Source organism: Dromaius novaehollandiae, chromosome W, assembly GCF_036370855.1.
Source record: "Dromaius novaehollandiae isolate bDroNov1 chromosome W, bDroNov1.hap1, whole genome shotgun sequence".
In the NCBI taxonomy this organism is placed as follows: domain Eukaryota; kingdom Metazoa; phylum Chordata; class Aves; order Casuariiformes; family Dromaiidae; genus Dromaius; species Dromaius novaehollandiae.
In genome coordinates this window covers 57,779,645-57,802,794 of record NC_088130.1, presented here as the reverse complement: position 1 = coordinate 57,802,794, position 23,150 = coordinate 57,779,645, and the positions used below count along the sequence as shown (strand labels likewise).

General features: G+C 39.1%; 1 protein-coding gene across 4 annotated transcripts in view; it reads left to right on the top strand.

The window, feature by feature from the left end:
• LOC135324438 (ankycorbin-like) overlaps nucleotides 1-22,585 on the top strand; it is an 86,091-nt gene extending 63,506 nt beyond the window's left edge. For 3 of the 4 annotated variants that reach the window (XM_064500761.1, XM_064500762.1, XM_064500764.1), the window contains 15 exons: nucleotides 3,028-3,116; nucleotides 4,884-4,948; nucleotides 7,165-7,222; nucleotides 7,992-8,062; nucleotides 9,508-9,614; nucleotides 11,641-11,819; nucleotides 12,507-12,535; nucleotides 13,544-13,630; nucleotides 14,257-14,343; nucleotides 14,962-15,013; nucleotides 15,353-15,471; nucleotides 16,027-17,547; nucleotides 18,611-18,760; nucleotides 20,262-20,327; nucleotides 20,558-22,585. In XM_064500761.1, the coding sequence (XP_064356831.1) occupies nucleotides 3,028-3,116; nucleotides 4,884-4,948; nucleotides 7,165-7,222; nucleotides 7,992-8,062; nucleotides 9,508-9,614; nucleotides 11,641-11,819; nucleotides 12,507-12,535; nucleotides 13,544-13,630; nucleotides 14,257-14,343; nucleotides 14,962-15,013; nucleotides 15,353-15,471; nucleotides 16,027-17,547; nucleotides 18,611-18,760; nucleotides 20,262-20,327; nucleotides 20,558-20,635 (2,758 nt within the window). In that variant the 3' untranslated portion in view covers nucleotides 20,636-22,585. The remainder of the gene's footprint in view (nucleotides 1-3,027; nucleotides 3,117-4,883; nucleotides 4,949-7,164; nucleotides 7,223-7,991; nucleotides 8,063-9,507; nucleotides 9,615-11,640; nucleotides 11,820-12,506; nucleotides 12,536-13,543; nucleotides 13,631-14,256; nucleotides 14,344-14,961; nucleotides 15,014-15,352; nucleotides 15,472-16,026; nucleotides 17,548-18,610; nucleotides 18,761-20,261; nucleotides 20,328-20,557) is intronic. The other variant, XM_064500763.1, reaches the window with a different exon arrangement.
• The last annotated feature ends 565 nt before the right edge of the window (nucleotides 22,586-23,150 follow it).

Here is a 23,150-nt window from a genome sequence, read left to right as displayed (position 1 = left end):
TTGCTAGTTGCTGTCTCCTATCTGTAAGAAATCTGGTGTTTACAGCTAGTTCAGGGATGTCAAAGACAGCTGTACACTCTGTTCAATCACCAAGCGTTCATAACCACCATCTCTCTATCAATGCATTTGAAAATGTTATTTGAGTGAGGTTTCTGGGCAGGGAAAATTGAACCTGCCAGGACTCTGGGGTGATAGTTTTCCAGTTGACCCCAAATCAAATGAAATTTTGCTGTTCCCTTTTACTCTTGCGCCTGTTTTCTCCATCTGGACTTTGTTCTTCCTGAAGAATGCCATTTTTCATTGAATCTTGTTAAGGACTGAGTAGTTCTGGGACCTGTACGTTCCCAGTGGGATAAAAGCGGTATCAACCAACCGATCTTTGTTGGCTGCAGCACAGGTAGGTTTCACATGCAGACTTGCTTCATATCTGGGTCCAGATGGAAACCACTGGGGGGAGGAGCTGCTACTCCCTTGCATTGAAAGGTCTGGAGACAATAGTAAATGACCATCCTGACACGTGAGAACCCTAGAAATGTTCTGCAGCAATGAAATAATTTACCTCAGTCAGTTTAGTTCGGTCTGGGTTATCAAGATGTTCACCTGTAAATGGTAGCAACAGGCTTCTCTTTTGTGAAGGGAAAATGCATTATGCTGGAATGGGATTTTAGGCTGAGTGAGACTCTAACCTTCATTGCGGCCCGTGCTCCAAATCAAGCCTTACATGTTTGTTTTCGTTCGCTTAAGTCATTGCACAACCAGGAAGCGGGAGGAAAACTTGTTTGCTTTCATTTGAAAGGAAGTTTATTCATGGAAGATGCAAGTAGAATGCACCACGGCTCAAGGCTTCCAGATGGTGAGAACTCCAGCATTTGGAAACCTGCAGCTTTTGCCTTGAATATTTTGGGAAAGTTTATTTAGCTGATAAAGAATTACTCTGTACTGAAATAAACATCTACAGGCTTCTTTGTTTTGAGAGCCTCCCTTGCTACACAGCAGCCTTCAGTATCCACTACTGAATTTCAAAAAGAAAAAAAGAAGAAGAAGAAGAAGAGTGTGGGGCTGTTAGCTCTGAAATCAGCTAGCATGAGAGATGGTAGCAGTACAAGGAGGGAAGGAGAGGGTACACAGCATGCGATGAGAGAGAGCTTTAGCAGCCCAACACAATTTGGCTTAGGCTACTGTATAACCCGCCCTGAGTTAAACCTTATCGTCCTCTCTTTTCATGGGAGTCTCCAGATAACCTCCATGTTTTTGCTCTTGTTACATCCTTACATCCTTCATACACGTTCTCTCGTCTTTACGCAGCCTGTGCTGCTTCCAGATGATGTTTCTTTCATCCATCAATTTGAGAGAAGCAATATTTTTAATCAGTCTTTTCTTGCTTGCAAAAATATTGGCAGCCTGAAACTAAGCATCTGTATATGTGATGACTTGTTGAGAATTGCCATGGGAATCATTTGCATTGGTGAGATTGATGTATTCATGGGTGCAGAGCCTGAAACGAGTTAAGTTTTCCCTCTCTCTTTGATGCTTTCTTTGCAGTCTGATTTTACCTAAATAAAACTTCTTTTGCACTTGCGTATTTTTGTTGCACTTGGCACCATCTTACGCAAACAGTCTGTCTGTAAAACCTTAATGTCCCAGATTTAGCCAGTTATTATTATTCACGTATTTATTATTTTTACGAATATTGTCAAATGTAAGTGAGCCAAGTGTGTGCTTCGTGGCCTTCCTAATCTTTGAGTGACTTTGATTGTATTGCATGTCTATACAAATGTGTCTGAATGGGTTTCAGCATTTGCTGGTATGTTGTGCTGGCTAAATTGGAGGTGTTGGAATTTATCAGAATCCTTTTCCACGCCTCTGCCCCCAGCCATTTTCCCAGACTCTGAGAAGCCTCCTCCTCTAAAGGAAAATGTTTATACAACTTTGCATTGGTCACCAAGTACATAAAGTTTTGTTTTTGAATGCCTAGAGAACAGCCGGCAGCAGTGCTTTTTATGTTCTCAGAAGTGTTAACTCTTCAGTTTGTTTACTGCAGGAGCAAGGGTGAGGATGAGCACACAGGGTATTTTTATATCTGCAGCGAGTGGTTCAGAGCTTGAGCGCTGCCCGTCTGCTCTTGCAGGACTCCTTAGAGGACGCGAGCTTGTTGCTCTGCTTGACAGAGGACTGTGCTGCAGGAGACTCAGACAGCAGTCTAGGCAGATGCTCTCCTCTTTGCATTCATTCTCAGCTTTTTGCCAGATATTGCCTGTAGGTCGTCTTCTCTGCTGGGTTTTCAAGAAGGCAGCAAAGAAAAATGTACAGCTTAGAGAAACCTAGTGTTGCAGTTTGTGTGCTCTGTGCCAGAAATTCAGCCATGCCTGTTATTCCCAGTTTCACAGCCTGAGCTTTTGGTGTCAAGTTTTTAATGTTTAAAGGAAGCAATTGTCCAAAGTATAAACTCTTAAATACCACAGTTGGTGGGTCTATATGATTTGCTATACTCCCTCTGGATTCTAGGGGAAAGGTCCTTTAACACAGCGGTGTGCGATGGTAAAAATGAATGTCTCTTGTATGAGACTAGAAAACATCCCTGGAATACTGGCTTTTTTAGTTTTGGGCATGTTAATGAAGGTCCAAGCTTTTTATACACAATTTAATAGTAATTGAAAGTGTTTTGCCTAGAACTTGTTTTTTACCTTACTTCCACTGAGATCGGCTTGATATGCAGAGCTGTTTCCTGGTAGGATCATGGGGAATAATATGTCCACCTATACTGTGTCCACGTCTTTAAACTCACCTGAGTAGACACAATGTGCATCATGGGGATATAAACTTTTCCGTCTTCAAAAGCTTTCTCTTCATCTTTGCTTCTCATCTTAATGCATGACAGCAGCATATGTATAGGTCCGCTTCTGTGAATCTGCAGGTGCCAAAGATTTTGAGGACAAACCTTCAGCTGTAAAAAGGCTTGAATACAGCATAACTTCATTGGCCTGTAAATTAAACCTTTAGTAATTGGTGCTGTTGGTTCTGTTCCAGTTTTCACCTGGCAGCCGCTAAAGGGCATGCAGAATGCCTCAGGATCATGGTGACACACGGTGCAGATGTGACAGCCCAGGATGGTGCAGGTATGCCTCTCTAGACCTCGCTACACATGTAACATGATACATTAAATTTGCCTGTATAGTTCCTGGTTGTGCAGATAACAGCACTGCTTCTCACTGCCCAATGTAGGAAAAGCAGTTGTACCAGTTGCGGGTTCAGACGTACCTGGTTTTCTGAGTAAAGACTGCAGATCCTAAGCCCCTGGAAACTTTTGCCTTAACAGTGTAAATGTCAGCATTATATTGGGTACTAGTTGCAAAATAGTTCCGTGATTTTTCTACATTAAAAACTCTTTTTCTGAATTTCATTTGAGGCTTTGCATAGATTAAATCAAGATCTTAATGTGTTGCTTTTATGTGTATCCAAGCTATTAACCCCATTAACTGTACAGGAATTGCAGTAAGACATTTCTTCAGGATTATGACATAGCGAAAAGAGCTGATACAGGGCAAAGCAGAGCTGAGAGCTGTTAAGCTTGCTGTTTCAGCCCTCAAAAGTCCTATGCCTGAATTACTGCTCCACTAGGGGAATGATGGAAGCTGTATTTGAAACCATCAGACTCATCTTACTAGATTTCAGTTGACGCATCTGTAGAAACTGTGCCCGGCGTTTGCTCTGGCTAGCCCAGTCACCTTATCAGCAGTCTGTCTCTCCAGTAATGAGGTGTAAATGCTGGGTTTACTGCATCCGCTTTGGCCACTATTGCTGCCTTAGGGAATTTCTTTCACGCAGTGAAATGATTTGCCTCCATACGGAAGTGTTTGGGGTGCTGGAAGAATTATTCAGATTATACATATAATGATAAGAGAATATATGTAGCCTATTGTAGATTATTATCCAGAATTCATACTTAATTTTGCCTCAGGTTTTATTAGTTCTTTGTTTGGATAATAACAAGTTGCCTGCTCTCTCCTGAGAGTGTCCCCCCAGTGTTTGGTTCCTTAGGAAATGCCTTTTCTGTAATAGTCCCATCATTTTCTGTACAGTTCCACTGTCACGAGTCGCTTTACTGTCTGTATCAAGTACTAAATCTTCGCTCCTTCTTACTTCCTTTCATGGATAATTTATTCTTTTGCTGTCTTGGCCTCTTTAACTTGCAGTTGCTCTGTAGATGGAACTAGAAGAGATATTGCAGTCTTTCATCATAAATCCGTAGTCAGTAAATCGCTGCATTACATAGCAAAATACGAGCTCACAGAAGTTGAATAAATTGACAGAAAAGGGAGTTTGCAAGATGCAATCCAAAGTAGGTATGTGTTCTCAGTCCTCTTCTGTGTGCAATCCACAGATGATATGAGTTTGTTGTAGGGGTAACTAGCGAATTTGGCTATCCTTGCTTTTACCACTGGCTTCCTTTTTCATTGCGAAATGGCAGAAATCTTGAAGACACTTGACAGATATCTCCCTCCAAGGGGGAGAGAATAGAGGAAAAATTGTTTTTTAAGGAACAAGATGTAGCTGCACAGCATCTCTCCACACACTCATCAGAAACAAAGCACAACCTTAGACTGACTTCTGCCAAGATAGTTTGGCACAGTGTTTGTGTGGTTCCTATATATGAATTTAGACATTAAGATTATTCTGTGGTACCTCCCTGAAGAGCAGTCAGTCATAACAATATTCTGCTTGATGCAGAACTTTATTTTATTTTATTTTATCTATCTTTACTTTTCTGGTGTTGTGATAGGAACAAGAGACACAATTCATAGTCTTACCTTTGTTGTGGAGGAGTTTATTCCTGTGCTTTGGAGTGACTGAATGCTTAATTTGCGTTGTTTTTATTGACTTAGGGCACAGCGCTTTACATCTTGCAGCAAAGAACAGCCACCCTGATTGCATTAAGAGGCTTCTTCAGGTAAAGTAAATTAAATTCATTTTAATATTGAAGGTTTTCTTTGATTCCTCTTCACTAGATATTGAAACAGATATTTCCTGCTAAAAATCTGCACAGCAATGCTGTGTTGTTGCTCTCTTTCTCCTTACAATCAAGAAAGATGCTTGCCTTTAAGACCCTTATGGCACTGTGAATGGGTGACAGAGAGCAGTGTGGTATCTTCGCTGAGTGGTCAGCAACCTCATTTTTCCCTGTGCAGCTGATCTGACATGGCAGGGTTGGATTCAAGCAGAGTGCAGCTCCTGTCTGATTTCCTGTCTCTTGTCTGTGTGGTTGGATGCTCTGAACGCGAGTGGGTTAAGAGGTCTATGGGGAAAGAATTTTTCGTTTGTGGTGGGGCTTTGGCATTGATCTACTGGAATGTTTTCTGTTTGTGTGATTTAAAAGAATCAATTGTTGACTGTAGAAATGTCTGTCGAGTTTAGAGTCAAAGAGAGAAGATTCTTAACTGTAGTAGTTCAGATGATAAAATATGGAAAATCCCATACATGCTTGAATCCTCAGTGAAGTGAGGCAAAGGGCAGTGAGAGCTTAGAACGGGGGTAGAAAGGATGAGAAAAGAAAAGAAAAACAAAAAGAGGAGATGGAAAGAAGACCTCAGTGATATTGAGGCTGAAGAGGTATGCTAGCAAACAAGGAGAGATATTGTCCATCTCAGCTGTCTTCCCTTTCCGAAAGCCAGGTGTTTTGGTGATGGAGGTGATCAGAGCAATGTATTTTTCAGAGGAGCTTGGAGTTATTAATGAGACTGTGGCTAAGACTATGGATGAGCTAATGCATACAAAATAGCACTGCTCCGGAGCACAGTGGCACAGAAAGAGAATGGTTTTTATATCTTAACCCCCAAGTTCCTATTCTCTGGAGACCCCAGGGCTCTCTGCTGTCTCCTGTGACCTCTGTCAATGTCTCTGACCATACAGGGTCCAGTCTTCCACCTGCAGATTCACTGCAAGCTGACTCCCCTGTTCCTGCACCCTTGGAAGGGGTCGTCGTTAACCACCGGGACACCACTTCTTTGGGATTTCTTTATAGAAATACAGTAGTTCTAAATCAAATCAGTTTACAGCATAAACAGTGACATCAAGCTGTCACTGATTGTATCGCATGCAGCAGCATGGTCAACTCTTTTGCAACTAATGTGCATACATGTTTTTAATACCAAGTATTTGTTATCCATTCACTTATCAGTTACAACCACACAATGCTTTCCTTGGTATTTTGCTGATTTCATTGCAAATATATTTAGAAATGTTCATGTTGTTGTACGTGCCAAACAACTGGTAACATTTTCCAATTTATTCATGCCCTTTGGATCGCTTTCTCACTTCTGTGGACTGGCTTTATGTGATGTAAGCTGTTTGTACGTGTGAGGAATGTCTAAGTTTAACATGGTGAAGTTGAATTAAAAAAGGCTAGATAATTATTTTATATGGGCAGAATCTTGGCATTCTTGTATAGAATGTGGTAATGTTCTCAAACCTGTTTACCTAGAAATCTTACAAGAGTAAGTGCTGCATCTGAAAGCCACAGACTCTAATGTTTGTCTTTTAGCTATTATTTCAGGATGGTATCTTTTTTTATTTTCTGTAAACTGAAGTAAAATCTTTTTTTTATCAAAGCAAGTCTTGATAAAGATTAGTAATTCAGTATTTTTGTATTTATTATTTCAAATTCTAGATTGGTTAGTAGCAGCTGTTGGCTAAAAAATACTGCAAAATATAACTGAGTTATAGAGGCATTTATTTTTACAAGTGAAAATGAAGCGTTCTCTCCTTTGACAAAGACTTGAAGTAACTGACACTAATTGCCTGAGAGCATGGTTGCTTTAGCTCATATTGTAATGTAAAATATGAAGCTTTTCTGGGGGAGCAGAGAGAGATTCTTTGCTTTTTGATTTCCCGATATAAAGTATTTTAAAACCATAACTTTTTTTTAGTGATATCTCCCTCTTTATGAGATATTTCCATAGCTTCAGTATAAGTTGTTACCAAGACAGGAGAGATCAGACTGGTAGAGAGGAAGGCTGTCCCTTTTATCAATATTTTGTTTGACTGGGTTTTCTGAAGCAGCTCATAGAACTTTTCTCAGACACGTTCAGCACTCTGTCTTTAGCAGGAAACGTGTTTTCTTGGTGTTTCTCTAATTGTTTTTTTTCTTCTCCTTTCTGTACTCTGCAGTGTAAATGCCCAGCAGACAGCACTGACAACTCTGGGAAAACAGCTTTACATTATGCAGGTAACTTCTTTATTGAAAACTTGTGCTATGTATTTTGTTTTGTTTGCTATACCTAGCTTCTCAGGCTCTTGGAGCTTTCTAGGTTCTAATTGCATAAATCTGGTATGGCAAGCTATGTTAAAGTTGGATTTATTTCTAGTCTTTCTCTTTCTTGCTTTCTTTTTTTTCTTTTTTTTCTTTGCTATCTTTCATCAACTAATCTTGAATTTTATTTCCAGCTTGGTGTCTCCGATTTGCTGCAACATATCTGCTTTTTTACTGTGACAGTGAAAGCTTTTTCACCTTTTTAAATTTAAGATATCCTTGAATAACTGAAGAGTAGCTGTGATGCATGTCTATCCTGATGACTCACAATTTTCAGATATTGTCTAGATAAGTACCATGCATAGTGAGTTTCAAGATAATGTACAGTTAAGTTCGCTCTTGCACATGCAGAGCAGTCGGTGTACTTAAGATTAAATCGATTTCTGATTTTAGGGCATAAAGAATCATAGTTCGAAACAACAGGAAAGGATATAATGAGTTTTATTTCTGTGTACAGCTTGCTGTTAATCATCTTAGTCTTTCTCTCCTTTCTTAAAAACAGAGAAATACGTTTGAATTTGTTTTCCTCATACCCTGCTATAATGCTGCAGTATTGCAAGTTGGAAGTATGGAACACAGATTTCAAAAATGGGGTTTAATGGACTTTCATGTGTGTGTTTTTCTCTCTCTCTCTCTCTCTCTCTCTCTCTCTCTCTCTCTCTCTCTCTCTCTCTCTCTCTTTTAGCTGCATGTGGTTGTCTTCAGGTAGTTCAACTTCTGTGTGAACACAAATGTCCAGTTAACGTCAAAGACTTGGTACGTACATCTTATCCCATTGCAATTCAAAGCAGTTTTTGCCACCCTCACTCTAGTCAGTCTCAGGTGCAGCCCTTCAGAGCAGTACTCCTCTTGTATTTTTATCTTGGATTTCTCTGCCAGACAGTTTCCTTTTGTGGCTTGCCAAAGCAGAGGTGGAGAAGCACATCACCCTCTAATACAGTAAAGGCAGGATTTTCTGCTCATTAAATTGAGGGATTGGTTCAAGTAGTTAGAATACATTCTGATATATTCAAAGCCTATCATACATTCAGATAAAAGTCTTCCCATTGACTGCACTGTCTTCAGAGAAGGCCCTTTATGTGGCCAAGTTCTGTGAAACACTGATAAAGCTCAGCCAGAATATGATAGACCTAAGGGAAAAAATAAACTTGGTGTAGCCTAAAGGGTCAGAATCATTACACTGAGCATTATGAAGTGTCTCCAAACAACCAGGTCTATCTTTGGGAATTATGCAATTGCCTGGTATAAAATTCTCTGATGGTAAAGGGAGGGGACCTGACAGAATTCAGACAAAATACTGGTCATAAAAACACTCAACTTGTTTTGAATTTCTTTTGGGGTTTTTTTGACACTGATCTATCTCCTTCCTATCTGGCATTTCTGGTAAAGAATCTGTCACAAAGCTGAGACCTGAAATTTCTAGCAGAAATATTTTAAAGAGAGAAAAGGTTTGTTCAGCCTTAAGAAGAGAGGTTATGGGAGTATCTTATAGCTGTCCTCACATACGTCATGGGAGGTTAAAGGGAAGATGGAGCAAGACCCTTTTTAGAAGTGCACAAAGAAAGGATGACAAGCAACAGTCACAAGTTGGGCAGTGGACCAAACTGGGAAATTCCAGTTTGGTTGTAGGGCAGAAAATTTCTCGACATGAAGATGGTCAAACATTGGAACTGGGACCCCGAGAGGTCATAGTATCTTTGTCCTTGGAGATGCTTAAAAGTTGACTGAACAAGGCCCTGAGCAATATAAACTAACTTGAAGTTTGCCTTGCTTTGGGTTGAGGGCAGAGGGGGACACACCCCAGATGACCTCTAAAAGTATTTTTCAACTGACGTTAATCTGTTATTCTGTGAAATGTTGTATTTTTGCCTTGTGCCTAGTTAAAATTCTCAGTTTTGTTGTGAAGCTATTCAAAGGTATTGCACAGTTTCCAAATCATCATGTTATAGCATTAAGCAAATATCAAAAGGATTGCAGAGAGCAAAAGGCTTTCCTATTCCTAATGCTTTGCTGTGTGATACCATCCTCAGCATTCAAGCAAGGAGTTAAAGTAAGCCCAACTACATTTATGCTGCACAAGGAAAATATAGTGCCTTGCTTGTGCTGTGTAGAGGGGAAGTTCACAGCTGAACTTTAGATCTTGGAGTAATATTTGTAAGTTGATGGATTATAGTTCATAGCTGCCTTAAATGTATTCCTAGGATGGGAACATACCTCTGCTGCTTGCAGTACAAAATGGTCACACGGAAGTCTGCAAATACCTTGTGGATCACGGAGCAGATGTCAACACTAGGGACAAAAACGGAAGGTACAGCAAACTAACATCAGCATGTTAATTCTTTCCCAAGGCTGACTCTCAAATGAAGCTTTCTTCCTGAATCCTTCCCAAAATCATTGTTGTTATGTGAATTAATGCCTCCTGTATCAGAGAGCATATCCTGATTGTTGAGAAGCCTTACAGAATTCTGGCTAAAGGGAAATGTGAAATGGAAACTAGGTAACTATAAAACTATAAAAACTTACTGCCTGTAAGAATGTCCTTGGGCTACCAGAGCAGTGTAAATGCCATTTGTAAATCCTTCCTTCAAGAATCTGGTTGATAGCATGTACTTCATCACTGTGTAAATGTCCCAGTTTTAAATGCTGCTCTGTTCTTGGCATGAGATGGTTTCTCCAACTTAAATCCTAAAACTGTGTTACTTGCGAGTGACATCCATGGGGGCTCTTTTCTCTACTGTAATGCTGCCGCAGGTAGAAGATAGCAGCAGGAGAAAGTACAGTGAAACTTTGATAGCAGAGATGCTGCCTTACCAGAGAGGTGCCATTTAGAGATTTGTTGCGTTAATAGATATCTAATGCATCAGAGTATTATGTTCAAACAGGAACATCCTATGGTGAAAAAGGCACTTGTGTTGATAATGATTGTAGTGACTGAAGTCAACAGTCTTTGAAAATTCTGGATTTTTATAAACAGTTATTGAAACTGAAAAAATAAAGTAGGTTGCTGAGATGACTCGGCACTTGCACCTGATTGCAATCTTGATTATTATATGATATAATGTCCATATTGTTCTTTGGCAACACCTAGGATGATAAGATTGAGCCTTAATTTGGTTTATATCAGTCCAAAGTTTATTAGAGCGGTCTTTCTTTTAAGCTTTCTAAAGAAAACCCCTTTACCCCCTTGGTTGTTTTGAACTGCCTCATCAGTGCTTTGAACTTGAAGTGCTGACCACTCCAAGACTTCTGCCTTCCTCTTGGTAATTAGTGTTTAATCAACAGCATTAAGATTTTGTTACTTGATTGGATGAAAGTGTTTCTGTCATAGATATGACAGTACTTGGATTTTTTTTTTTTTTTAGTGCTGTGTGTAGAAGCAAAGAAAATGATACAACATGGAATATACCATTTTCCTTTTCCGCTGTCCCTCTTTCTGCTAAGGAGATTTGTCTTTTATCTCCTGTTCACGCAATTTTTCATGTTTTTAGTTAGAAAGAAGAAGCTTTAACTGGGGGATGTTTGAAAATGGCATGTCCAACTTCCTGCCTTGTCCAAACAATGCTAATTATTTTGGTCATTTAAAACCATGCCCGTGACTGTGGCCATGTTACCCAAGTGGTAACTTATGGTAGTGCACCATAAGTGGTAACATGCATTATGGACATTGTATTTTAGCACAGCAGTGCAACAGCCATCACTTCCACAGGCCACACTTAGTGAGTGTGTTTAATTTATCAGTGAAATGATTGTCATAACATGTAGCAAACATTATCACGGTAGTGGCCTTTCCATTTTATAACTGCACTGAGGAATGTGTTTGCCAGTGAAGTTGGCCAGCCTGTTAGGCATGTTTTCAGGCTGAGATGAGACTGTCATGCCCAGGCAGCAAAGGGTTGCTAGAGTATGCTTGAAAGGTGGGTTTTTCTGTCTGTCTGTTTGTTTGTTTGTAATTATTCTGTGTGTCTCTGTACAGTCACTTGGAAAAACACAGATACTGTAGCATGCTCCTTCTGTGTGCTACCCTTTTTCTAGGATCTGACACTGACTAGCTGCCCTGTGTTGGGGCTCAGGAACACGTTTTTAGAAACGTTTGGAGGTGGGTGCAAAACATGATAGGTCTTTGTAGAAGGTCAAGCTGAGAAGTATAGGGAAAGGGAGGAGGGGCAGAGCAGGTGGTTGTAAGGAGAAAGGACAGTTACAGGTATGTGTCAATATACATCTTGATAAAATCTTGGACTTTGTTGCTCAGTAACTGTCACACTTTTTCCTGAAAAAAGAGTTGCTGCTTAAAAAGTACAGTCTTGACATTTTTATGCTGTGTTTGTTTTGTCCAGAACTGCTTTGATGGTGGCTTGTGAAGCTGGTAGCCTTAACATTGTGGAAGCCTTGCTTAGGAAAGGTGCAGATGTGAGTTTGGTAGACGTCTTTGGACAGAATGCCCTGCATTACTCCAAGCTCTCCGAGAATACAGGGATCCAGCATCTCCTGTCATCAAAGATCTCTCAGGATGTGGGTATGTAAGAGATGCTGATCTGCAGTTTGTCACTTTGAATTGCCTAGCTATATGTTCAGCAATAAGCAAATTTACTTCATAAAGCAGCCGGAAAATATTTCAAAAGCCATCTTCAAGATGGTCTGGCTGAACCTTCCCAAAATGGAAGATGGTGGTCTTTGCCATAAAAAGCTTACATGGTAATAACTAGCATGAGATGAAGAGCTGAGCAGGGCATAAAGAGGTAAGGAGAAAGAAAAGGTAAGCTGATGTAGTAGCGTGGTGAAGTCTTGCATGCAATTTGGAATAGATCCTCTGTTGTTATGTGAAGGAATAAATGGAACATTTTAGCTCCTCAGTAGGAGGTTTAGAGAAGGAAGTAATGCAGAGAGAGGGCTTCATGGTCAAGCTAAAAAGAGTTTCCAAAGCAGGAACCTAATGTGAAAGAATGGCGAGAGACTATAGTAGAAGCAGAAATGTCACAATCCTTTGAATTTTATCTCAATATGAAACAAAAAAAGAAGCAGAGAAAGTAGGTAGTTCAAATGGGGTGTGAAAATTAATGTATGTTGTTCAGATTTCAGACAGGCATTCAAAAACCACACAAAGCATCTATGGTGTGGGAAGCGGAGCTGAGAGTTCGTTTAGGAATGGCAAATAACTTTCCTTGATAGCTGTTCTTAATGCCACTTCTTTTCTGCATTACAGATACGAAGTCACCGACTAAAGCAAAGCAGGTATTTGTTCTTTTGTTTAAAAATACTCAGGCTATGTAGGCTTACAACCTTTTGAGAAACTGGTACTTCACATGCCTACAAGCACTAGTGAATGCCGCAGTGAGATGTGCTACCAATAACTGTATTTTGTAACATGAAAGATTTTTGTTGTTCATTTAAGAAACGAGTTTCGGAAACACCGCTTTTAAATTTAACTTCCCTCTGTAATAGTCAGCAGTGACAGCAGCCCCCACTGTGAGAAAAGGGAGGATAAATCGTGTGTGTGTGTGCATGTGCACATGCATGCAGGGAAGATATGCCCCATTTCTCATGCGTAACTGCGGGAGCTTGGCTCTAGGACTCGCTGACACTTCAGAGTATAGAGAAGATGATCAAGAAAAGGTCTCTGCGTTTCCAAAAGGGATAACTGAACTTTATCCTTGGTTACATCTTCCTGGAGACCCACATTTGTGAGAATCTCTGCAGGCTTAGGCAGTTAAATAGATAAATACATTTCTTACATGTCTTATTTAGTGTCAGATATCTTGGAGCACAGGTATCTTGTAGTCCTACTGGTGGCCGGAAAGTGGATGAGGGTACAATGCATTGAGTCATTTCTTCTCTGAGTTGAGAGGTGGGTTTTTCAGGGAGACCAAGCAGGAATTGAGGGAGAGGAAGGATAGTACTGTTAAGAACTGCATAACTGGGCTATGAATGAACGGAAGAATTTAAGATCACTAGTGCTAAACCTATTGTCAGTTTGTGCTTTTTCACTAAATCTTGTTTGTTTTCACTGAAGCATGTATTCCAAGGGGCAGAGTCTTATTGTCAGGCATGTTTAATATCTCTGTTTTAATCAAGATGTAGTCTTTACATAGAAAAATAAAAGATGAGACACTGCATGAGCTGCTAAAGTTGATATTAATGTGGAATTTTATATTATTTTTTTTATATTTATATAAAACAACTTGCTCGGACTTTACTAACCAAACTAACAAACCTACCTTCTCTGGCTGGTGAAACTTTCAGCATGATCAAGGCTCTAAATTAAGTTCAGAAAGAAGTGGAACTCCAAAAAAACGCAAAGCCCCACCTCCTCCTATCAGTCCTGTTCAGGTAAAGAAAAGACCAATTTTGAGATGCTTTTAGGGGATGAGAAGTATTTTGAGCATTATGTGAATGAAGTAGCCTGGATTTGCTCTATCATTATTATCTTCTACACCTGTCATATCGTGAGTGCTTTCTCTGGCATGGGATGACACCATAAAGACACACGTTGGTTAAAATGAAAATTACTTGAAATATGGCATCGTCTAAAATACAACTGTATAAATTACTATCTGGATGCTTCTTCCATTGAAAGTTGAAGGTCTCCTGGTTTTGCTGACTTCCATAAGTAAATATATATATTTTAAATATACATGTATACATACACATTATGTGCATATGTGTATAAATATATAAGAAAATAGATAAATAGCTATACTATAAAAATGGAGCTTAACAAATATGTTTAATGTTAAACAGAAATGTTACCCATATAACAGCTACACTGTTTATGTACTACTGACTCAGAAGAGCACTGAATAATTAGACCTGCTCTTTGATACTAACCCAGAGTTGTGACTTATTGTAGCGCAGGGAAAAGTACTCTTTAGTATATATGTGGGCACATGTCAGCGGTAGTTACAGGTACACACATGTATACATACATATACTTATTTACATAAAATCTCTTACAGCTTAGTGATTTGTCCTCTCCACGCTCCTCAACTTCAACTCCCATGACTGGAAAAGGACAGGCTTTCTTTGCTGACCAAGTATGCAAGGTATCACAGTTGTTAGTAGTCTTGGGGAAGGAAAGTACAGTACCTTAATAATCTATTTTGCTGAATGCAGAGTCTCTTGTGAATTAATTAGCTGAATTTTGAGGATTAAAAAGGAATCAAAATCTATTTCAAAGTAATCCATGCTTGCTTTGTAAATTACATTTGTTTGGTAAGTATGTAGTAGAATTAGTCATAAACTAGTACTTAGCAATATGATTATGAAAGTAAGTATTAACGTTATGGGAGCTCATTATCTGATACCAGTGAAGTACATGGCATTGTGCAATACAAAAAGTAGAGACACTTTTGCCAGAAGACATTAAGAAAATGGTTGAGCATGTTCTGTCTGATCTTTGCCTCATGGTATTGAAGATTTCACCTTTTTAAATAATTACAATATATTGCACTTTCTTATCACAAGACGGCAGCTTTCCAAACTGTCTGTGGGAAAGTTACCCCAGTTTCACTGACATTTGATGAGAACTGCCCAGCTGAATTCCCTTAGCAGATTTTGAAGTATTGGCCACATGCTTCATCCAGCTCTATGCTTATCTGTTGTGAACTGTGCAACTTTACATCTGCTTTCTGTGAACGTGTTGTTTCCTGGTGTCTCAACAGGAAGAATTCAGCTCCTTGAATAGTAAAGACAGACTGAGTGACAGCACAACAGGTGAAGTAATCGATAACCTTAATCCTTATTTTTGAATTTGGTGGTACGAAACATTAAAGTCTGCTCAGCCCTTCCACTTACAATATGAGCCACAATAACTATAGGGAGTAACTTTTTGTAATTTCACCAGCACCAAAAACCTCCACCAAAACCTCCTGCTTGTCTGAGCAAGTTAACACATTTTTGGGGAAAACACATCTAGGAATAGTTCTCTTGTTCACTATGCTTAGTTGTCATGGAAACAAAAAGCTTAATTTGAAAAGGCAGAATATGTAGCAAGCTGTGGGATCAGTTCAGCTTTTGACAGTTTTTGAATTTTTCCCTCCCCCCCCCCCCCAGGTGCTGATAGTTTATTGGATGTAAGTTCTGACACTGACCAGCAAGATCTACTTATGTTGATGCAAGCAAAAATCGCTTCTCTGACATTACACAATAAGGAGCTACAGGACAAATTACAGGTGGTGTATTTTTGTGCTGTTCTAGTGATCTGTTAATCTGTTAGCAGAACAGAGAACTGCTTACTGTTTTAAAGAGATGTGCTGTGAAGATAATTTAAAGGGCTTGTGTTAGTAAAAAAAAAAACAAAAAAAAAACACAAAAAAAACCAAAAAAAAAAAACCATGGAAACACTCTGCCCCCAAGGATTAAATTAGTGTTTTGATCTTCTCACTTTTCCCACGAATTACGGAATATCCTTGTTTATTATGATAACCACATTCTTAAATATGTTGTTAATAGTTGTGTTAGCAGAATTTTAATTTGCATAGCTTTGATTATTAGTTTATGGAGATCAGCCCAGACGTTCAAAGGAGCTTGGCACTTAATGCCTTCTTTGACTGTAGATGACTAAATGGGGGCAGCTGGGTTCTGAGTTATTTTAAAAATTTATCCCATGGTGCTTTAATTGCCCATCTCTGTAGGATGTGGCAAGAGTTTCTTGCTTATTCTCTTGTAACAAATATGATCATACATTTGTTTTTATCACGCAATTGTTTTGGTTTCTTTTTACACAGGAAAGAACACCTAAAGAAGCAGATTCTACCATAGATTCTTTTCATTCAACCCAAACAGAGTTTGATCAAACAGCAGATAGACAAAGTGAATTCTCAGCTCAGGAACTGAAGTCTTCATTAAATGCCACCCAAATTCAAGAAAAGCCAGCAAGCCCCAGTGAAGTAAAAATAAAGCACCTCCAGGAAGATTTAAAGGATGTGCAGAGGAAATTGGAGAATTCTGAAGCCAAAAGAAAGCACTTAGAGGCTCAGGTCCAGTCTAGAGTCCCAGACACAGATCATTTAAATAGCACAGGCATTTCTGAAAACGGCTCTGATCTTAACCTAAAGCTCCAAGAAACTCAGAACAGATATGAAGAAGCCGTGAAAGAGGTTTTGAATGTACAAAGGCAAATGAAACTGGGTCTTGTTTCCTCTGAAAGTGAAGAAACCAGATCTGACCTGAGTAGGTTGAAGGTTACGTGTGAAGAATTTGAAATGCTTAAGCAAGAGTTGAAGAGAGCATTGGAGGAAAATGAAAGACAAAAAGAGAAAGTGAGAGAGCTGCAAAAAAAGTTTGAAGAAAGAGAGCAGAATGTGCCAATGTCTGTGGAAGAATGTGAGGAAATAAAGAATACGTATTGTTCAGTTATTGACAACATTAACCAAGAGAAAGCATTGTTGATTGAGAGATACAAAGAAGGGCAAGAGGAAATTAAAAGGCTACAGGATAAGCTGACAAATCAGGCACAGTTGGAATCTAGCGCTGAAGCTGGAGAAAGGAAAGAGGCGATGAGCAGAATGATAGATGAGCTCAACAGCCAACTTAGTGAATTGTCTCAGTTGTACAAAGAAGCACAAACAGAGCTCGAAGATTATAGGAAGAGAAAAACTCTAGATGATATAGCTTTGGACTACATTCCTAGAGATGAGCATGAGAAACTGATGCAGATGACAAATTCTTTGAAATACAAAGCTGAGAATGAGTTATCAGAAATGAAATCCCAGTACACAAAAGTATTAGATGAAGCAGAAGAATTAAAGCAATTGATAGACACTCAGAAACAAAACTCTATGCCAATCACTGAACACCATCAGGTGATGAATGCACTCAGAAGTACTTTAAAGGAAATGGAGGAAGAAGTAAATGAGCTCAGAGGACTGCTTACCAACAAGGAGAGTGAAGTAAGAAACCTACAGAAGGAATTACTGGAAGAAAAAGCTGCAATTAATGAAGCAATGGTACCCAGATCTACTTATGAAAAACTCCAGTCTTCATTAGAAGGCGAAGTTAGTATTTTGTCATCCAAATTGAAGGATGTAATCAAAGAGAAGGAGAATGTGTCCTTAGATGTTATACAACTGAGAAATGAAGTTTTGCATTTGAAAGAAGAGAAAGAAGGTATGCATACTCTGCTTGAAGCAAAGGAGCGGGAGGTAACTGGGCTTCACCAAAAGTACCATCAAGCTCAAGAAGATATTCTTGAAATGAAAAGATGTTCTGAAAGTTCATCAAAACTAGACGAGGATAAAGATAAAAAGGTTAGTGTTTCACGACAGAGGAGGGGTCGTACGTAAGTTCAGACTTCAAAACGTTGGATGGTGCATGGTGCATGCACCTAATACACCATATTGGGTCAAGTGCCACAGAGTGGAGTAATTTTTGTTTGCCTCTCTAACAATTCAGATGCCACAGTCCTGTCTTTCAGTTCTTAAAACCAAAGAAGATTTTAATCAACATGTTTGATTTTACACTTGCTTTCCTCCCCTACGGAGATGTACATGATCTTTCAATTTACCTCTTTTAAAATCAGCTCAAGTTGGGTTCACAGTATTCAGGCAACTGAAGTCAAAGTAGGATTTGCAGCAGGAAGAGGTCCATAAGGAGGCATATAAAAATAAAGGATCAGAAAGGAGCAAAAATTCACCATTCTGAGTTTACTAAAGCACCTCAACACCAGCATGACTTGACCATTTTCCTCCTGTAACTACCAAGTCTGTCAATACAAATTTCTTTTACAAAGGCTGTGTATTCTGCTGGTTGTGGATAACTGACCTAGGTTTGGTATGTTTATCCTGTGTTCAGATGCAATGTCTGTAAAGTCAGTAAATGCAATCCTTGTTCATAAATACAGCTGGCTTTCAGAACACAGAGTACATTTTGAATGAGCAGGCTAGGAGCAGAGAGGCAAGTAGGTGGCAGGAACCTGTGCTGAAAGGGAGGGATCAAGGGGTCTTTGGGCTGGGAATTTCATTCATTAATGTGCGAGGTGCAGCTTACCTGCAGACATCCTTGTTCTTGTGAGAAGCCAGACCTGTAAGCTGCTGCTTGGTGGGAAGTGTCACGCTAGTCTGCTAGGTTGGGGGAAGGCACTGCAGAGCCAAAGCTGCTCTCATGCACTGTTGTGTGAACACTGGGTTGCAGCAGGGGAAAGAGGAGCACTGTAACCCTTTGCTTACATAATGTCCTTGCTTGGCCGTTGAATTTTCATTTTTTTTTCTTTTTGACTCTTAAAGATAAGTCATAAATCCTCCCCAGATGACACCTGCAAGAATACAGTATGCCTTGCAGCTTTTCATGAGAACCTGTTTTTCCCCTCTCTAGATCAATGAGATGTCCAAGGAAGTCAGCAAATTAAAAGAAGCATTGAACAGCCTTTCTCAGCTTTCCTACTCAACCAGTGCCCCCAAAAGACAAAGCCAGCAGCTGGAGGCATTACAGCAACAAGTGAAGCAGCTGCAAAACCAACTGACTGTAAGTGTGATAATTCATAAACCCACCATTATTTCCAGTTCTTCCAAGAGGTGCAGGGCTTTCCTGACTGTGCCCAGTTTAAACTTGAACAAAGTCAATGAGTACAAGAAAAGGAAGTTTTATCCAGAAATTCTGTAATGGTCTGAAATATTTTTAAGGAATCCACATGTTACTTCAGAATTGTTGTTAAGAAATAAAGTCAAACTAAAGAAAGCTACTGTCCCCTATATGTTCCCTCAGATCAATAGTGGAACCAAATTAATATACTTGTAGTGGAGTGTGGTGGCCAGACCTGCTGCTGAAACCCTGATCTGTGAAAGATACAGCCAGTGTACAGTGGATTTGTGTGTTTTTCTCAGAAATGTGTGGATTTAATCATTAGCTGAAGTTTTTTGTTTCTTAAGCAAAAATAATTTTGACTTCTTGGAAGAAGATAGTCACTGAAGGCACGAAATGTCAAGCAAGTCCATCTGTTTGGAGGGAGCACAGTTTATTTTCTGAATTTCTAAACTGCTTAGTGTTTTAAGATTATACTTGTTTGTACATAAAAGGCCCAGTCTTTTAAGCTGGGCTGAGCCATAATAGCTATTTTCAAGAGCTTGCCTGTCCAAAGAAGCATTTTTTAATCCACTGCAGAAAGTGAAAAGGAGGTACTTCCCACCAGAAGCCTTTGTTGAGAGCTCTTGAGTTACTCTGAAAGGAAAATTCCCAGCCCAACGTGCTAAATGGCTTTCGTGGTGTCTGCTTTCCTACCCTCCCCAGCAGACAAAGGAGTTAATGGGCATATAGGCCAGAGAAATTCCCTTGCAGTGGGGAGAAAGAAACAAATAGATAGACAGTTAAACACTGGGTGCTGTCGGTGTAAAGGCCATGGCTTTTTCTTATGCCAGTCCACAAAGCCTGTAAGGCCCTTCCATTTCCCACTGCTGAAGGACCAGCAAAGTAGTGTGAAATGCAAAGATACGCAACATGTTAGGAAAGTGGGTAGGATTTACAACAGGACTGTACAGTTCTTTCCTCTTGTTAGGCTAGCTTTCCAAACAGCTTCGCGTTTATGTGGAGAGATGGCTTTCAGGAGATGTGGCAGTCTGTGATCATAAGAAAGGGGGTTGCCTTTCCTTGTTTGAATGTGTAGTAACTAGTCAAAGATTTTATGAATTAAAACCTTTTTTAGCACCTCCTCTTCACTGGGTTTCTGATATGGTGTAGAGTATGTGTTCATTCCACGTCTTTGCAGCTCAGCGCTTCCTCTAGCCCGTGTCAGCTCAGTGTCTGGTTCACTGAGATGGGTAGAATTACAGCATTTCTGTGGACTGTGCTTTCCAGCAAACTATGTTTTGAATGGCCAGCAACACAGTACTGTCTCTGAGCTGGTTTTCCATATATTCATAAGAGACTATTTTATCCCTTGTAATTTCCCTGGGCTCCCTAAATCTGGTTGTGGTGTTTTGAAGTGAACGGGTCTGATTGCTTCATGACTTTCTGCTTAACTATTTTCTAGGAAACAAAGAAGCAACATCAGGAAATTGTCTCAGTTTACCGGATGCATCTTCTCTATGCTGTGCAGGTATGACTGTGTGTTATCAGATAGGCAGTATTGGTATTTTAATGAAATACGCAGCTTCTGCAGATATTAAGAACTTCCCTTGTTAGTCTGACTATTTAAGCACAAATTTAATGCATCTTTCTCTTAGGGAACTGATATACTTAATATACCTTGAAAATAGTTTGTAAATCTTCTTAAGGAGCAGAGAGATGCTTGAATTTAATTCTTTCCTTTTTTCTCTCCTTGTTTAGGGTCAAATGGATGAAGATGTCCAGAAAGTGCTTAAACAAATTTTATCAATGTGCAAAAGCCAGTCACAGAAGAAGTAAACAAAAAACAAACACAGCTCCCCATTTTTGTTAATCCTGATATGGGTGTTTATCTAGATTTGCCTTAACATAAGATTTAAAATTGGCAATTTGCTGCTTTTTTTTTTTGTTGTGCTGTTTGTGAGGTAGATTTATTTATCTATCTCTACCACTTTGCATGTGCATTCGCATGTGCAGTAACAAACACATGCCCACTTTTCATATCCAAAATGCAAGTATGTTCTTCAAACTTGTTACTTAGGTCACTCCATGTCACATTGATCCTGAAAATACTTTGTAGCTTTCTCCAATAGAGGAAGGCTAATCTGGATGCAAGCACTCATGTCACCTGGGTAAAGGTAAAATTCTCCATAAGGTCTTCTGTACTATTTATAAGCTGCATCTTGTTACTGGGGAGTTTAATTGCTTGGTGTTATGGGACTCAGATTCCTGACATTTTGCTATATTCAGTCTTTGGCAGAGCAGAGTTTGGGCAGCCTTGCAGCAATGAGTAGAAGTAGATATTTATGGTGAGCCAGAACGTCAAACAGCTACACTTTTTATTATTTAAGATTAATACACCATAAGGTAGCTGTCTCAATCCATCCAATGCACTGAGTACACAGAAATCATACCATGCTTCATAGCTTCCTTGAACTGCCTGGTAGTAGAATTAAACTATTTCAAAATGTAAAATCATTAGTTTATTGAAGTTCTGTACAAAGCAGTACAGAAAGGTCTGTATAAACCACCCTTTATGATAGGTTTAGCTATCTATGCAAGTGTTGGCCATGAAGCTCAGGAACAAAAACAGAACATATACTTCAGACAAGGGATTCTAGTGAACACAGGATGTTTACAGTGAACGTCAATGCCTCGAACTTCCTAACCTCACTTTTATAAAGATCTTCTCTTCAGTATATTTTTATTGGCCCTCTAATGAATTTTTTTGTAACTGAACCATTTTTTCTACATAATGTTTGCATTAAGCTTATTAACAAATATTTTTAGGTAACTGTGTTTTAGAGAGTTTCTTTTTATACCCCCAAGTATTTGGTAATAGTGAAGCATAGTGAAGAGTTTTCAGCTTGAAAAATTCTGTATAGAATAATAGACCTGTCCGTCAACATGGCCCAGAGCGGTGAAGTATAAAATACAACTCAGCCTGCTGTTTCAACAAACGTAGAAATGATTGGTGGAGAACAGCAAAAGGCATCAACAATTTCTGCATGTTGCTTCTAGAGGCCATGGGCATCAGTAAAGCCTTTGTCAGCATTTTTAAATTTAGAAGTCAAATAGAAATGCCTGATAAGGTATAGTATAAAACTATGGAAGAATATTTCTAAGTACACTCTTCACTTGAGGGTACAACCATTCTAACTAGCTTGCAGCTTCACTATGGTATTTGTTTCACTCCTGTTAGCAGATATGTCTCTAATAGAGAAATCTCCAGGGCTATATAATCTGTGAAGTTTATATAGAGTCATAATATGACAAGAGTCAGCAGTGCCTCAGGCTGACTGGACTCATAGTGCACTTATATCAGATAATTCCTAACCCTGGCAAAACTGAAATGGATTTAAAAAACACAAACAAGAAATACATCTTTGCATCAGTTAGACCTTGGTGTTACTTTTCCTGGGTGGTTTAACTAATGCCTGCTAATTTTGAACAGTATTTTATAGTTAGATGGTTTTGAAAATGCTCCAAAGAAATGTGAAAAGAATTTTGCTGCAGCACTTAAAACAACAAAATTTTAAGCATGCTAATGCTGCAAAGTATAAAACTTGATGAACCATTTTGTAGGTTGCTTGATGGATTTAGTCTTCTACTTTGTTTTGGTTTGTATATTTATTACAATTATATTTGTGGAATATTGAAAATTATACACTACAGCATAGCAAGTTTCTTTATATGTAATTTACAAGAAGTTTCCTTATGCAGCAAATAAACTATTTCCAGGTTTTTTCATCTTTGTTCTTTTTGTACATTCAATTTATGTTTGTATTAAGGAAAACCTTGTTACGTTCTTTTAACGTGGCTCAAATATGTTCTGTATCCTATGTTTAGATAACTGTGTCAAATGTAGGAGGTCTTTCCCCCCAAAACTGGAATTTGGTTTTTAACTTTCTTGATCTGATGGCTAGAATAGAACCACTCCAAGTCCTGTGTAACCAGTTTTGCAAATTATGCCTTCTGTCTAATAAGTTCAGAGCCATTTCTCAAGTGGACATTCTGCTAGAAATAATAGGATTTTTCTGTTCAGCGGTGGATGCATTCCAGCTAAGTTTGAAACCGCCATAGTCCAGTATCACAGACGGGTGTGGTCCCACCATTTCTCAAAACTGCAGTTCTTTATTACTTAGCACTTCACCCCATGCACAGAGAACTACAGTGAAAGTGTATATATACTTGTGCACATGGGTGTATATATATATGTGTGTATGCACATACATGTACTCCTGTCTAAACTTTGAATTACTTATCTAGTCTGTCCCATTGCCTTTTATCATCTCTCACTCCCCAGAGTTTTATT